This window comes from Ostrea edulis, chromosome 7 (assembly GCF_947568905.1).
Source record: "Ostrea edulis chromosome 7, xbOstEdul1.1, whole genome shotgun sequence".
NCBI lineage: Eukaryota > Metazoa > Mollusca > Bivalvia > Ostreida > Ostreidae > Ostrea > Ostrea edulis.
The window spans coordinates 55095564-55111362 of NC_079170.1; the positions used below are offsets into that span (position 1 = coordinate 55095564).

The 15799-nt window shown below is 34.9% G+C and overlaps 1 protein-coding gene across 4 annotated transcripts in view; it reads left to right on the forward strand.

Moving 5' to 3' along the window:
• Window positions 1-6551: 6551 nt before the first annotated feature.
• LOC125655628 (TBC1 domain family member 22B-like) overlaps window positions 6552-15799 on the forward strand; it is a 35030-nt gene continuing 25782 nt past the window's right edge. Inside the window, exons 1-3 of one of the 4 annotated variants that reach the window (XM_048885989.2) lie at window positions 6552-6761; window positions 10446-10499; window positions 11897-12117. In XM_048885989.2, coding sequence (XP_048741946.2) covers window positions 6685-6761; window positions 10446-10499; window positions 11897-12117 — 352 coding nt within the window. In that variant the 5' untranslated portion in view covers window positions 6552-6684. The remainder of the gene's footprint in view (window positions 6762-10445; window positions 10500-11896; window positions 12118-15799) is intronic. The other 3 variants (XM_048885988.2, XM_048885986.2, XM_048885987.2) reach the window with 3 other exon arrangements.

Sequence of the window (15799 nt, forward strand, 5' to 3'; positions counted from 1 at the left end):
AGACCGCGTGAAGGTAGACCTGTGAGGCACGGCGAGGGTAACTAGAATTACCGAAATACCCGTGATTTACCGAAATACCCGTGATTTACCGAAATACCCGTGATTTACCGAAATACCTGAATTTTGCATTTCATATTAATGTAATTTAAATACTTGTGTAAGAAGTTTTTTGTATAAAACCTAGTTTATGGAATTTTTCTTGTATATTTCAAATTTTGAAAAGTAAATTGTTCATCTCCTCATTAAATCCTTCCTTTGATTTTTAATTGTGAGTATAAAATTAGTTTGATCCAAGCAGATGATATTGCTTTCTTTATCTGTAACGAGGAGGAGAAAATTATCTGCTCAGCTTTTCTTGTGGGTAGAAGAGCAAATGCAATGATTTCGAAATATCAAACGCCAAAATAAGCTTGCAAACAATTATTAGAAAACAATCATTAATTGTTCATCTAAAATAAAATAAATATTTGTACAAGTATGCTTGTATGTGGCGATATTTTATTGACCTTTATGATAGTTAACGAGAGTTACACTTCTTGTCTCCAGCCGTTTCCGTTGTGAAATATACAAGAAAAATTCCATTTATCGGAACTCCTCGAATGTCCCGCGCACTCGACTGTTAGTCTCGTTCAACCAGACTCTTGGCTGTCAATCGGATCACGCGCTCGTCCTTTTCCGTAACCGGTTTGCGGTTACAGAAATAGCCGAGTAGTTACGATTGTCTCGGCTGTCTCCGTAAATCTCCGACGAGCTCTTCGGATATTTACGGGAAAGGCAGAGCGTCTGGTTGCACGAGACTAACTCGACTGCGCGAGTAGTCTCGTTCAACCAGACACTCGGCTGTCTCCGTATATCTCCGACGAGCAGAGAGTCTGGTAAAGACACGATAATAACTGTTACCGCTAGGGAGCGCTAATTTAGTTTCCATTGGATTCTCTCTGACATAAACAGTCAATTCCGAAAATCGATGCTAATGAGTTGATCCTTCATTAGTGATATTAATGGGAAAATCATTACTACAATAAAAAAAAAAATATGCTCTTTGTCAGCTGGAAATTGTACTTTCACTTTTGCCTCCAAAAGTGATTTTGATAAAACGGTTTTACCATTTCCCGTCAGTAGAACAGCAAATAAATCCTTTCCTTTTACAAAAGTTTTTATAAACACTCTAGTTGTAAATCCTTAAGCTAAAACGGTAAATTCAATCTATTACAAATTTCTTCGGTAGTCGTTATTTTGAAGGTGTGTTGAATCAACCAATCAAATTAAATACCGAAATTTTGGTAAGGCTCGTTCTGACGTTACATACATTATCGCCAATCGTAACTACTCGGCTATTTCCGTAACCGCAAATGAACCTCGTATGTGGATCGACGCCATCAGTATGTTGCCATGCAATCGGAACTCCTCGAATGTCTCGCGCACTCGACATAGATCTCGGATGTAATACGATGGCATCCATGAGCGAATTTGATGCATTACTGTGCTCATTTGCTCATGGATGCCATCGTATTACATCCGAGATCTATGTCGAGTGCGCAAGACATTCGAGGAGTTCCGATTGTGTTGCCATGTGTACACAAATGCAACTATGACGTCACAATCGTACGTTACAATATGAAACGCGAACTTTCAAATGCATCTAAGATATCATACATATCTAAGGTATTCTACCACTTTCATTTTCCACTTACATGTTTATGTATTAATTAGAGTGAATAAAACGTTAATGATACCAAAGCTAATCTGTGGCGAAAATAAGTAACACATTATACAGGGATTCAGTTCTGGCCTTTTTACTACTCATCCACAGGCGCGCTTCCGGCGAAGAAATGCATCGATTTTATGCAATTCTTGCGCCGATCCACGTCCGAGTCTTCTTACCGGTTACGGAAAAAGACGAGCGCGTGATCCGATTGGTATCTTTACCAGACTCTCTGCTCTTCGGATACTTACGGGAAAAGCAGAGCGTCTGGTTGCACGAGACTACTGCTCGAAACATTCGAGGAGTTCCGATTGAAAGTTAACCTATACTCGGCCTACGTCACAATCAAATGTAAATGCGGTAACACGCTTCCGTTTTCCGAAATGATATCCATTTGATTTGTACATGGCGATACAAAATATGAATATCCGATCAATTCCTTCCTGGGTGTTCTTATCTTCTTATCAGTCAAATCTTAAGTTGAGATTTTGTGGTGTGTTTTTAAAAAATAAGGGGGGGGGGGGGGGGGGGGGGAGAGAGAGATGATTATAGCTTTAGAAAGAAAAAAAAAACGGTTGGAGAACAAACAACATTTTGGTGGATGAGGGTGTGTCAATTACATTGTACATGCCCGTGAGGCATTCAGTGTACATTGACTATTCATGTATGTAAAAGTTTTACTATGATCCAAATGTTCAACATATGGAATTGCAGAGCATCAGAAAGTGGGGGAGACAGATGGAAAGGGGGGGGGGGGGGGGTCAGACCAATTCAGATTTCCACGAGCATCATGATAATATTTCTTTTGTGAGGATCCGGGTTAGAATAGACTTAGGTTCCAGATTATCATCAACAAATACATGGTACGCTCGTGTAAAAAAGAAAAGTTCACATTTCGCTGCTCCAGTAACCACAGATGTCGTTGTTGTGTTCGCTGCTACAATGTTACAGATATTGACGCAAGCTTCAAAGATCAGCTGAAGCCATAGTTGAGCCAGTATCCACTAAAAATATTATGAACCTTTATAATGACTTGAATGATGAAAATAACTCTGATATTAATACACTTGTTAAACAATTAACAGATATTTATAAGCAGGTCTCAAAACTGTAAAAATTAAGAGGCAAAAACAATAAAACTTGTAAACGTAATCAACATATTAAGCCTAAAAAGAATGGATGTCTAATGCTAAATGCTGAGAAGGGAGGTTAGAAATCTTGGTAAAAAAAATCAGACATCACCAAATAATTGTTTCTTACATCAGACCTTCTCAAAAGCTAACATTCAATTCCCAAAAATGTGTAAACAATTAGTCACATTGTTATAAATCTTTAGCGGACACATTTAATGATCTCAATCCTAACTCTACAAAAAAGTTTGGGAAATCTTTGAAGTCTAATATGCAAAAGCAGTCTGAGTCAGAGTCACCTATACAAATATATCTTTCATACTCTATTGAATTCTGAGGAATTGACACAAGTATAAACTTTTCAAAGTTATTGAAACTAAACTCCTTGATTTTCCATTTACTGCTAAAGAAGTGAAACTAAGTATTTCTAGTTTGAAATCTGGAAAACGTTCTGGTGTAGATCTTGTTCTTACTGAATTCATTAAGATGTTCTGGTGTAGATCTTGTTCTTACTGAATTCATTAAGATGTTCTGGTGTAGACCTTGTTCTTGCTGAATTCGTTAAGATGTTCTGGTATAGACCTTGTTCTTACTGAATTCGTTAAGATGTTCTGGTGTAGACCTTGTTCTTACTGAATTCGTTAAGATGTTCTGGTGTAGATCTTGTTCTTACTGAATTCGTTAAGATTAGTGCTGATGCACGTCTGGTTATATTAGTTAAAATTTTTAACAAAATTCTCCAGACTGGTAAAATGCCAGAATCCTGGAACCTCTCATTAATCACAGCATTGTATAAATCTGGTGATCCAGGAAATAGCAATAACTATAGAGGGTTAAGTGTAACAAGCTGTCTTTGTAAACTTTTTAATAGGTTACTTACAACACGTCTCGGTAATTATATAGAATCTGAATGATTATTGAGGCATTTCCAAGCAGGGTTTAGGAAAGGATACCATACAACAAATAACATTTTCATCTTGAAAACCTTAATGAACAAATGTAGTTTTAAAGAAAAGAAAGAACTTTTTGTATGCTTTGTTGATTTGTCAAAAGCTTTTGATACTGTGTGGAGACCGTCACTTTTATTTAAGACTTTAAAAAAAGGAATTCGTGGCAATTTTTTTCAATATCATAAAACATATGTATTTTATAACAAAATGTGCTGTAAGACAAGGGAATGTATGTAGTGACTTTTAAAATACACATATAGGAGTTAAACAAGGAGAAAATTTAAGTCCCACTTTATTTAACATTTTTGTTGATGACTTTGAAACTTATTTTGATAAATTAACTACCAATCCTGTATCTTTAGGCGATATAACTTTTAATCACCTATTTTTTGCTGAAGATCTTGTATTATTATAAGAATCAGCTGAAGGTCTCCAATATTGTATAGGCACTCTTTCAAAATATTGTACAGAATGGAAGCTGCATGTAAACTTACAAAAAACAAAAGTTATGGTCTGTTCAGCAAAGAAGAAGAAAATTGTTATGGATTTTATTATAACAATACTATTTTAGATACCATAGATAAGTACAAATATCTTGGCATATTTTTACAATCAAATGGTAGTCTAAAATTTGTTTGTGATGATCTTGTAGCTAGAGCTAGAAAAGCTTACTTTGCCCTGAAATATAAACTTCCCCTTAGCTCAGATCTTTCCCCCAAATTGTAGTCAAAACTATATGAATCAATTATTGTTCCAATTTTAACATACTCATCAGAAATATGGATCTCAGATTTTAATACAAATTTCAACAATTCTGATAAAGCACCATTTGAGAAGATTCAAATTTCATATTAAAGAACATTCTAGGTGTACACAATAAAGCATCTAACTTGGCTGCAAAAATTGAACTAGGCAAATCCCCTTTACATGTTAAAATATTTCAGCTCGCATTTACTTATTTTTCCAGATTGGAAAATCCGTCAAAATCTAATGTTAATGATAACCTTGTTTTAAAAAATGCATTCTTGGAGAATACAAAGTTGGCCAATGAAAATTTCAAATGTTGGCAAAGCTTTATAAAACAATTACAAAGAAAGTTGAATATTAATTGTGATACAACAAATAAACTTCTCGGTTATCTAAGCTTCAAGATTTCTTTGTAAATAAAACTTTTGAAGAATTAGAACATATAAATAACACTCAATGTGGAAAACTCTCATTTTATAATACATTATCTAACTACGAGGACAAAAAACTAGAAATACAACCATATTTGTGTCTTCCAATTCACAGGAACCTGCACTCTTACAAAACTAAGAATAAGTGCGCATCAGTTATATATAGAATCAGGTTGCAATGTAATCCTGTCATTTCTATATAGAGAAAACAGATTTTGTTACTGGTCATTGTAAGACCAGTGTCGAAGATGAAAAACATTTTTTTTTACTTGATTGTCACAGGTAAGAAAAAAGTATTAAAAAATATCATATGATTATCCTGTATTTTATTTACTGAATTATCTAAATATTGTATCTACAAAAGAAATTTGTTAATATATCAGAGACTCTTTATACCTTAGAAACTGTTGTTACAATTATAATTACCATATATATATTTAAATTACATTAATATAAAATGGGGGGGAAATTGGGTATTTCGGTAGGTTAGGGGGTATTTCGGTGTTTTTTGAGAGTCTTTCGGTAAATCACGGGTGTTTCGGTAATTCTATGTACCAGCACGGGGATATAGGTCCCTCCCTGCTCAAGGCCGTAAGCGCCGAGCATAGACTTAAACTTCGCAGCCCTTCACCGGCAATGGTGACGTCTCCATGTGAGTGAAAAATTCTCGAGCGGAACGTTATTAAACGAAAGGTGAAGATAACGAACAGTGATCAATCTCATAACTCCTACAAGCAATACAAAATAGATAGTTGGGCAAACACGGACCCCTGGACACACCAGAGGTGGGATCAGGTGCCTATAGGAGGAGTAAGCATCCCCTGTCGACCGGTCACAACCGCCGTGAGCCCTATATCCTGTTCAGGCAAACGGAGTTATCCGCAGTCAAAATCAGTGTGCCAAGAACGGCTTAACAATCGGTATGAAACACGTCAGACAGCATTTGACCCAATGATAGCCGGTTGTATTGACGAACTAGATCGTTATAACGACCATAGAATTTGCGAAATGCTGACTTCAATCGAGACTGTTGAAACCCCTGTACCATCAACTTGTTTGTCAGTAGCTTACCTCGATTTAAAAACTGACTATACGCAGAACAAGCTCTTGCATATCGAATCAGTTGAGAGATATATAAACACCATATGCAGGTGATATAATGGAATATTGCTACATAAATATGGGAAGTTGACGATGGAGAAGCTGAAATCATCCCGTTTGTCATACAGTTGAGTTGTCAATTTGCCGTTAATGTCTAGTTTCAATAAAATATCTAAGTATGAAGCAGAAATGGACGACTCTGTGGTGTCCTTTATTTCGAGCTCACAGGGATATTTATATATAGAATCTAGGCCTATATATATCAAATCGACAGATGAATGAAAGTTATTATTTTTAATTGACAAAACGTCATCGATATATCAAAATGTCGAATTGAAGGCCACAGCGAGAGATTTTTTCTTCTCACGTAGAAGTTTTTGAATAAATTCTATTTCATAACAATATACAATCAATCAATCAAAGTTTTTTTTTTATGACTTTGGAGAAAACCCATCTCTTTCGGAATACAGGAAGTTTAATTTGAACCGGAAGCTAACGTTGACTTCGTCATCGCCATATTGTCAACAAGATAGTGTGAGTTAACAGAAATGTAATACGGTTGGTTTAAAACCCTGGAGAAATGAAATGTTTTTAACGTCTTATCCGATTTCATTGAAATAATGTCTGCCTTCAATGAAAATCTAAAGGATGGGAGCAAGGGTGGATTTTGGAAAAAAGGAGGCGGTTATCCTGGAAGGTACAGAATGATTCTGAGAATCCTACGTCTGCCGGGTGGTACATTAGAATTAAGGGCTGTGTATGACATATTTCTAAATGCGCAACTAGACTAATATATTGACAATGCTACCGTTTCGACGAGTATAGGTTATGAGCACCATCAATGGGTGAAGAAAAAAATGTAAACATTGCATTGTTCAACCAGTCCTTTGCCGGGTTCGAATCGGGTTGCTGTTTGGTCGTGTACGCGGCTTGCAAGTTTGGAGTTCAGTATGTTCAAAAAATATTTTCATGCTTTTCAAAATATTAGAAGCTGATGCCAGATAGCTCTGTTTTAATCCTGGTCTGGTCTATTGAATTCGAGGTAAACCGACTTGTGGGCCTTGTTACAAAGTAAATAAGTAAATTTTATTTAAAGACGGAGAAAATAAGCACGCCTTCAAATACCTGGTCTGTAAACCCTTGTCAATCAGGAGAAATTCAGCTTCAGATTGGATGCTAGAAATTGATGGACATTTAGTTACTAGTCTTTGTGTATACCTTATCTGGCGATTGAGATGTCTGTGCAATCTTTTGATGCTTACCACGCAATCCAGCTCAAGAGGGAAACGGTTTTTGCTTTTTCATGTAGAAATAGTCACACAATAGTAGTAGTAAATTTTGCATACAATTATATAAATCATAAAGAATATAGTAGGTTATGCTTAGGAAAGAGTATGATTGATAATAATGATTATGGATTGTTATGATATAATTTTAATATCGATTTTATGCTAAACAGATTGATTATGAGTAAATACATTGTACGTTAATGAAATCTTGTTTACACTCAGTTGAAAATTTATAACTAATTTTTCCTCGAAACATGGCGACAAAAGTACATGTAACTGTCAACTTTATCTGAAGAGAAATTAGCCGCTGTAAGGGCTTTTTTTGCGTCTAATTGTTGGAATACGCCAGTTTTGAGATAAGAGCTCTCCTGTGTAGGAGGTACATTTAGTAGAACTTTGAGGGCCTAAGTGGGACAGAGTGAACCTACTGTCAGTGAGGAAGACGATAAAATGTATTAAAAGCGGCTTCTCTTTAAATATGTAAGTATTGGAAACACAAAATACTATTGAAAGAAATGTTTTACTAAAGCAGAAACATAAAAACAATGTCATATTTGAAAGTAATATCCAGGATATGATACCTACGACCAATAAAATTACGTGATATAATAAGGATTCCATGTATCTAATTACTCCCTGAATACTTATCACTTACTTAGTTTGTGTATCGGTTGAATTCTGGTGATGAAACAGCGTATGAGAGACTTAATGAGTACATTCACTTATGCAGTGATGAATATTCGTCCCACTCCCGCATGTCAACAAGTTGTTTCACGCCTTACTATGTACGAGAGTTCTTCAAAGGGAAATAACTCGAGCGTATCTGGAAACCGGCGTATTGGGATCCTGAGGAAGAACAAATTCTTCGTCTGGAGCAGTTATTGAAGAAACTGCCGGAAAATCCGAATGACCTAACTTTTTGTAGGTCATGCGTTATAGACGAGTCACACAGACAACTTTGGTAGCCAGAGAATTCTGGTATGCAGTCCAGAAAAACTAAGCAGTTTTGGAATATGTTGAGTCGTCATGGGGACGTGGGAAGATGATAGGTACATCAGCTGTACATAGCCAGAAAATCTACCGCAGTTTGCAGGAACTCCTGTCGGAAACTGTATGTTTGGCAGTCATACATCGTCGGATACTGAGTATCCAACGAAGGCAGTCAAATGGATACAAGAAAACATAGAATAAATAATATTCTGGCTAATTTTTCAATGGCATTTATGTGAAATAAATTTATTGAGCTTTAATTTTTACGTGTTTCATTGATTAGATTTAATTATCAACGTTTCAATTAACCTGCACAAGAAAAATGACTACTATGAATTTTTCTATCTTAAAAAAACGTACAGGTAATGCAGGCAACACAGATAACATCCTGTTAATATAAATAAAATAAGTGCATTATATAGTCCTCAGTATCATAATCCATTCAATCAAATTAAAGTCCTCAAAAAATTTCAGATCATTAATATCATGTGGAAAATCGCTTTAATAATGTATTATAGGATTAAACTTTCTTTTTGAAGAATTTATCGATGTGTAAACTCCAGACATTTTACTCACAAACTGAATAAAAGTGCAAAGCACTTTTATGTTAAGTTTGTGTGTAAAATGTCCGGAGTTTACACATTGATAAATTCTTCAAAAAGAATGTTTGATTCTTATAATTCCAATTCATTCACTTTATTAAAAATTGCAAAAATTTGAATAGTTTCCCTGCACTATGTTATTTGTTTTCAGGCGTGTACGAATACTTAGCATTTTCGGATTTATTGATGTATAAACTCTTGTTCAGCTTTATTTTTGTCCAATCAAAACAATTGTAATAAATAACATTGGAATTATATGTACATCATATTAGATGGATTAGGATACTCTTTGTTATCAGTAACATTATACATGTATAGCAGTTGAAAACAAAACAAACCAAAAAATTGGACAATACCAGGGTTAGAAACTAACTTGAAACCTTTGGTACTAAGTCATGTGGGCTACTGAACCTTGCAATTCTAGGGGCCCACATCAAAATTTAGTCGCCCACAAATTAGAACACCTTTTATTTGAAAAGTATTTTCGTGTTTTGTTATGCTGCTTAGTTTATACGACATGCAACCGGCAACAAACTATCAGGACCCTGTGGCATTTGATGGCATTACAGAGAAGAGTATCGCGGTGAAAACGATAAGACAAAGAAAGTTATTGAAATCATGGAAGACCAACCGACCACGACACAACTACACCACACACTTCATCCAAGCCTTTTCCCTGAAGAAGAGGTATCAAGTATTAACTTACAATGCAAATAAAGTCACACCCACTTCCGTGTTTCTAGTCACAGTTGGTTGGTCTTCCATGATTCCAAGAAATTCTGTTGTCCTTTTTGTCTTATTGTAATGAACATGATACTTTTCTTGTCTGTATTTTTTGTTTCTTGGGTTCACTGACCACGTTTATAAGTCACCACATTGTCGGCAATTCAGAATCACTTAGATGCTTTGCAGAGAAGTGATTCTAGAAGTTAATTATGAAGCGCTTTGCAGATCAGGAACTTTTTCTAAAGGAAAAAAAACCCACCTAAAATGATCAGACAAAATTGAAAAACAAATATTTATTTTGTGAATTTTCTAAATGCCATGTGGGCAACTTGAACCGTAATTTTAATTTGCCCACTCGGAAATTTAGTCGCAAATGGTGAGTGGGTGACTGTTAACTTCAAACCCTGATTATACAATTCATAAAACAAATGTAAAGTCAGTCCAAGTACACATGGTGAGTTGGCATTATCAAAGTTAATCAAACACTTTAGAAAACAATTTTGTGAGTTCTTTTGGGTTTGGAAATTGACAAGTAACCCTGTTTCTGTGCACAAAATATTTGCGATTTCATTGGTAAAACTCTGGAGCTTTTTTTTTTAATGCTGGGCAATGAGATTTGTTAGCTCCTGTCTGGATTTCGACCAGGGGATGTACATAAACTGTGAAATTTAGTCATTGAAAATCATGTTACTTACCTAAAGTGGATGATTTGCTGGGAGTATTGTATCCTGACTCTAACCCTAAACTTGTACAATGTCTTTCTTTATCTCTTAGCATAAAGCCAGTATATGGAGCCCAGCACCCTCCACTTCAAATGATGCCAAGGGGGTAACTTTTATGCTTTATTTCATTGAGTACACAAAGAACATTATCTAAGACTAGAATCGATTTTAGATTTGCTAATTTTAGAATTCTTGAAAACTTTTTCACATCTTCCTTGTCCAAAAACTGAGGATAATGAACAATGTATTTTTCTATATATTCTTTGGTTGTAAGATATAAATGTGATCTGTTTTTCAAGCTCACCTGAGCTATAAACTCTTGTGAGCTTTTCTGATCAGATGTCCAGAGTTCTTGAAATCTACTTCTGTGGTATCAGACATTTTGAGATTTTTGTCAGTCCAAATAATGAATTGTACTGTCTGTGAACTTTATCAGTGCGAGGAAATTGTAACTGGTCAAATCCTTTGGACTGGTAAATTTCAAGAACACTGGATCATGTCAAGATTGCCGTTCAGAAAATATTTTCTTCAGAGAGAAACAATTCTTGCTAGAAAATAGTATTGAGTTGACGGGCAATCTGATAAAAAGTTCAATACGAAGAAGGTCAATGTGAAATTCCTAAATATTTCTCTAAAAACAGTTTCCAAACTGAAATGTGAATTGATTTATATGTGAGTATATATAGTTAAACTTTTGTCCCCTAATGTGGCCCCACCTATCCCCAGGGACTAGGATTTGAACAATTGTGACTCTACACTCATTAAAGAAGCTTTCAATCAGTTTTGCTTTTCTGGTCCAGTGGTTCTTGAGAGGAAGATTTTTAAAGATGCCACAAATATTTCCGAATTATTTCCCCTTTGATAAAGGTGTGACCCTTCATTTAGACTATTTTGAAATTAGGCTTTATGGCAAATTTGGTTGAAATTGCCCTTGTAGTTCTATCAAACAAGTAAAAAATGTGTAAAAATTTACAGACAGACTTACAGACAGATCATAATGACCCTTTGATGCTCCAATGTGTTAAATTCCCCATATAGATAAATTGATGTAAGTTCCGCACTTGCATGTAAATGAATATCAGTGGGCGGGGACTATGGAAATTAACTTGGAATGCCATGTGTATATCAATTTCTATCAGGCAGCTAGTATTTTGAACATTCCAATTTTATATTTTTAAAAAAATATATGAATATAAGGAATCGCTGTCTAATGTTGGGTATGTGAGGTGATTGACTAAAATTGAAAACATGATAATTTATGCATATAAATTATTGTTTTCAATTGTTGTTAATCACTTCATGTTTTCAATTGTTGTTAATCACTTCATGTTTTCCATTGTAGTAAGTCACTTCACGTTTTCCATTGTAGTTAATCACTTCACGTTTTCCATTGTAGTTAATCACTTCATGTTTTCCATTGTAGTTAATCACTTCACATATCTAACAAACTAGACAGTGATTCTTTAAATATTCTATGTATTGATTCTGAATGATGTAATTTAGAAAGGAGGAACGTTCTAAAACCAGTAACAAGCGGGACGCCTTCCATGACTTTGAGTACAACACGTCGGATGCATGGGATGATGGGGATGACGACCTGTTCGTGATGGCAAACATTCAGATGTCATTACGTGACGTACGATCCACCGCAAAGGCTGTGATGGAAAATCACAGCAAACAGTTCGGTGCTCAAAACCAGCAATCTTCTCACAATGCTCTCAAAGGTTAGGCTGCATCTGTTGTTGTGTGTTGTCCATCTTTGATTGTTCCTTGTCTGTTAACAGTTGAATTAACTTCATGATAACTACCGTTCCAATTCTTTTCAAATTTGGTATGAAGCATCCTTGGGACAAGGGAAACGTAAATTGTAAATTTCACATCTTCTGCACCTGCAGACAAGGCAAAACTGCCAAAATTTACTGATTTTTAAAAATCTTCTCTACTACTGCATATCTTTAAGAAAAACTAAATGCATAAGTCGTGTAGAGCAGGAAGGCCTCAACCAAAATTGTAAATTTCATGATCCCCGAGGCAGAGGTTCTGACTCATGGGTGACCGTGAGGCCATACTTAGCATATGGTGTTTATGTGTAAGATATTTCATGCTACTGATACTAAATTGAAACTAAATGGATATTTACAAGGAGCGGGTAGCTCTTTACTAAAATTGCAATTTCATTATCCCAGGGGAAGGGGTTTGGTGTCATGATGGAGCCTAAATGGTTATAGTGATTAAATGTCTTTATCATTTAAAAGACTTCTTTAATTTTGCTGATACTATATAAAAACTAATGCATATTTAAGAAAAGAAAGGAATGTTTCAAATTTGTGAATTTTGCAACCCCAGGGTTCTGACTCTAGGGTGGGTAAAAAATACTCGTATATTGTTAGCATATTTATTGCATGAAAAGTGAAGATAACGAACATTGATCAATCTCATAAATTCCATAAAGAATGCAAATACAATTTCAGGTAGCGTGACAATCCTAATTTAAGAGTTTAATTGATATTGACAGCGGTATGGTTCTACCTTGTGTCAGAAATTCAGCGCTGCACGCGTTATAGTTGGCACATTGTATTTTCTTACCGGTATTACAATTTGTAGAATTGATATCATCCATGCATATTTTATCGAGTTATTGAATAATAACTGATTTGTTACACTTTTGAAACATTTAATTTTTTAAATTGAAATAAAACATTAACGCATAGCCGAAAGTTACGTCCCTTGTCCGCTATTTTGTGATGAAAAGGTCTATTACCTAACGATGACCTTTGTAATTTTCTTATCTATAATTTTGACATTTGTTATATTTAACTACAATAATGCAACTAGTATGGTAAAATTCACTGGTGAAATATCTCAGAAAGAAGGAAAAACTTGGCTATTCACGGGTTGACTCTGCAGAGGGGGCTAATTAAAATTACTTGCTGATAGGTGTATTAGAGTAAAAAACATTTTGGACAACAAAATAACATTATAATGGAGATTTAACTAACTTATTTGAATGTGGTGGTGTATGTCACTAAAAGTGAGACATTTGCAGTGATTTTTTAAGACCTATTTTGGGTCCGAATTTCGGCCCTTTCCCCTCCTAAAAATTGCCAATTTTTTCCCAATTTAGCTTGCGTTTTTCCCAATAATAGAATTATGAAAGAAAAACGTATTTGAAAAAAATAAACATTCGATGTGAATTTATATACATAAGACTCAACAAAGAGTTATGGGAATGATGATTTGGATACAATAATCGAAAATTTTAGAAGGTTGAAGAAAATTAGAAGTGCAAAATAAAGATAATATAATGTTTGATATGATTTTATAACTTATTTACGATAAAATTGATTTTTCCCAATTTGACTGAAATGTCGACAATTTTTCCCAATTCGAAAGCCACAGGACCCTTGTTAAAAATGTAGAAAAATCACTGATTTGAAAATAAACATAGATTCCATGAGTCACTGCATCCTCACAAGTCAGGGTTTTGTGGTTACATACTCTCACACAGAGTACATAATCACAAACCTTAACATTTGAACATAGTCAAATTCTTCTTTAAAATTACATGATCATTTTCCATCAAATTAGAAATTTCATTGTCACTGAACCTGAAGGATGGGTTGTCAAAATATTTTTTAGAAATCTTTTCTCAGGGATATCTAGCAGATAATCTGTATAGTCATGATGAGCAAGGATGTCTTGTCCAAATTAGTGAAATTCATGGCCCCTGGATCTGGTGCTAGGGTTGGGGTGACATTAAACACCAAACTGAGTATGTAGTAGTAATAAGAAGAGAACCCTTAACCAAAATTTTGAAATTCATAGCCCTTAAGTCAGGGGTTGTGGTGCTAAGGCAGTGTTCATGTTTCAAGTTGTAAAAATGCATTGTTATTATTTTAAAATCTTTTTGACCCCTGAACATCAAACAACCAATTTGAGAACATAGGTAGAATAAAATTGTGATAGTTACAGACGTGTTGAAGTAAGAAATCATCTTTCAGACATCAGGACTGACAACCAATCATTTTCTGTCAGTCCTGCTGATTTTCTATTAGTCCTGAAGATTTTCAAAACATTAGAGAAAAAACCCCACCATTTTTTCAAAATCTACATGTCATCACGTTTTTATCACAGGTGGCATGTCTTAGGTATTGTGGAAAATGAAATAAATACTTTTTGAAATTCCCATTCAAGTCGTTTTAATAACGTTGTTGACACATAAATGGTAACTTATATATTGTTTAAATACTACAACCTGCAAGTAGTATCTTATATCAATACAAGGGACGAAAGTCGCCATCCTGGAAAAATACTCCTACTCAGTTCAACGCCTGTTTCTGTACGATGAATTTATTTGATTAATATGGAGAGATTCGCTGTAGTGATAATTTTCCTAAATGATGATGTACTTTGTTTACACACAAATCAAAAAATCTTAAACCTATTCTGTTCTCCTGATCTGAAAGATGCATTCATTGCATCAGCAACATGCAACACTTTTGTATCGGTGCAAAAGTTGTGTGTGATACATAGTTGACAGCTCTGCCCCATGTTGTTATGGAAGTTCTAATCTCTACAGGATCCTAGTTATACCCAAACTTTCTAAAGGAAAGTTAGGGTATACTGTTGTTACTGTGGTCCATCTGTCACACTTTCTTCTTCCTCAAACTCCTCTTTTATTTAAAAGTGGTAATCAACTAATCTTTATGTTGGTCATTTTCTGCAGTAATCAAATTATCTTTTTGAAGATGATTGGTGGTGTCCTGTAGATGTGCAATTAGGTTTTGGAATTTTTATTTTCATCCTTGGGCCCAAATGGGGGTAAAAAAATGATGGTTTTTCTAAAACATACCTTGGTTCCCAGAACTCCTCTTACAATATATATGCCAAGTCATCTTTTGGAAAATGAATGGTTGTGTCCTGTAAATGTGCAATAAGGTTTCAAAATTTTCATTTTCACCCTGGGGGTCAAATAAGGCCCCTAAATGATGTTTTTCTACAAAAACCTGGTTCCCAAAACTTCTCTTACATTTTATGAAGTACTAGTCAAATCATCTTTTGGAAGGTAATTGGTGGTGTCCTGTAGATGTGCAATAAGGTTTCAAAATTTTTGTTTTCACCTTTAGGGGCAAATTTGGTGGGAAAATGATGAACAAAATCTTGGTGCTCAGTGCATTGTGTCATGTGCAACAAGAATATATTTGCTTTAAGGGTTGGAATCTCAACCATTTTAAAGATATTTGAACAATAAAAAAATGATGGGGGTTGGAATGACCCAAGGACACTTACCCATCAGAATACTCTATGCATCGTAATATGTGCACAATGAATATATATGGTTTAGGGGTCAGGACCTCAATTGTTTTAATTTCATTTCAACAATTATGAAATGGGGTTTTGAATGAC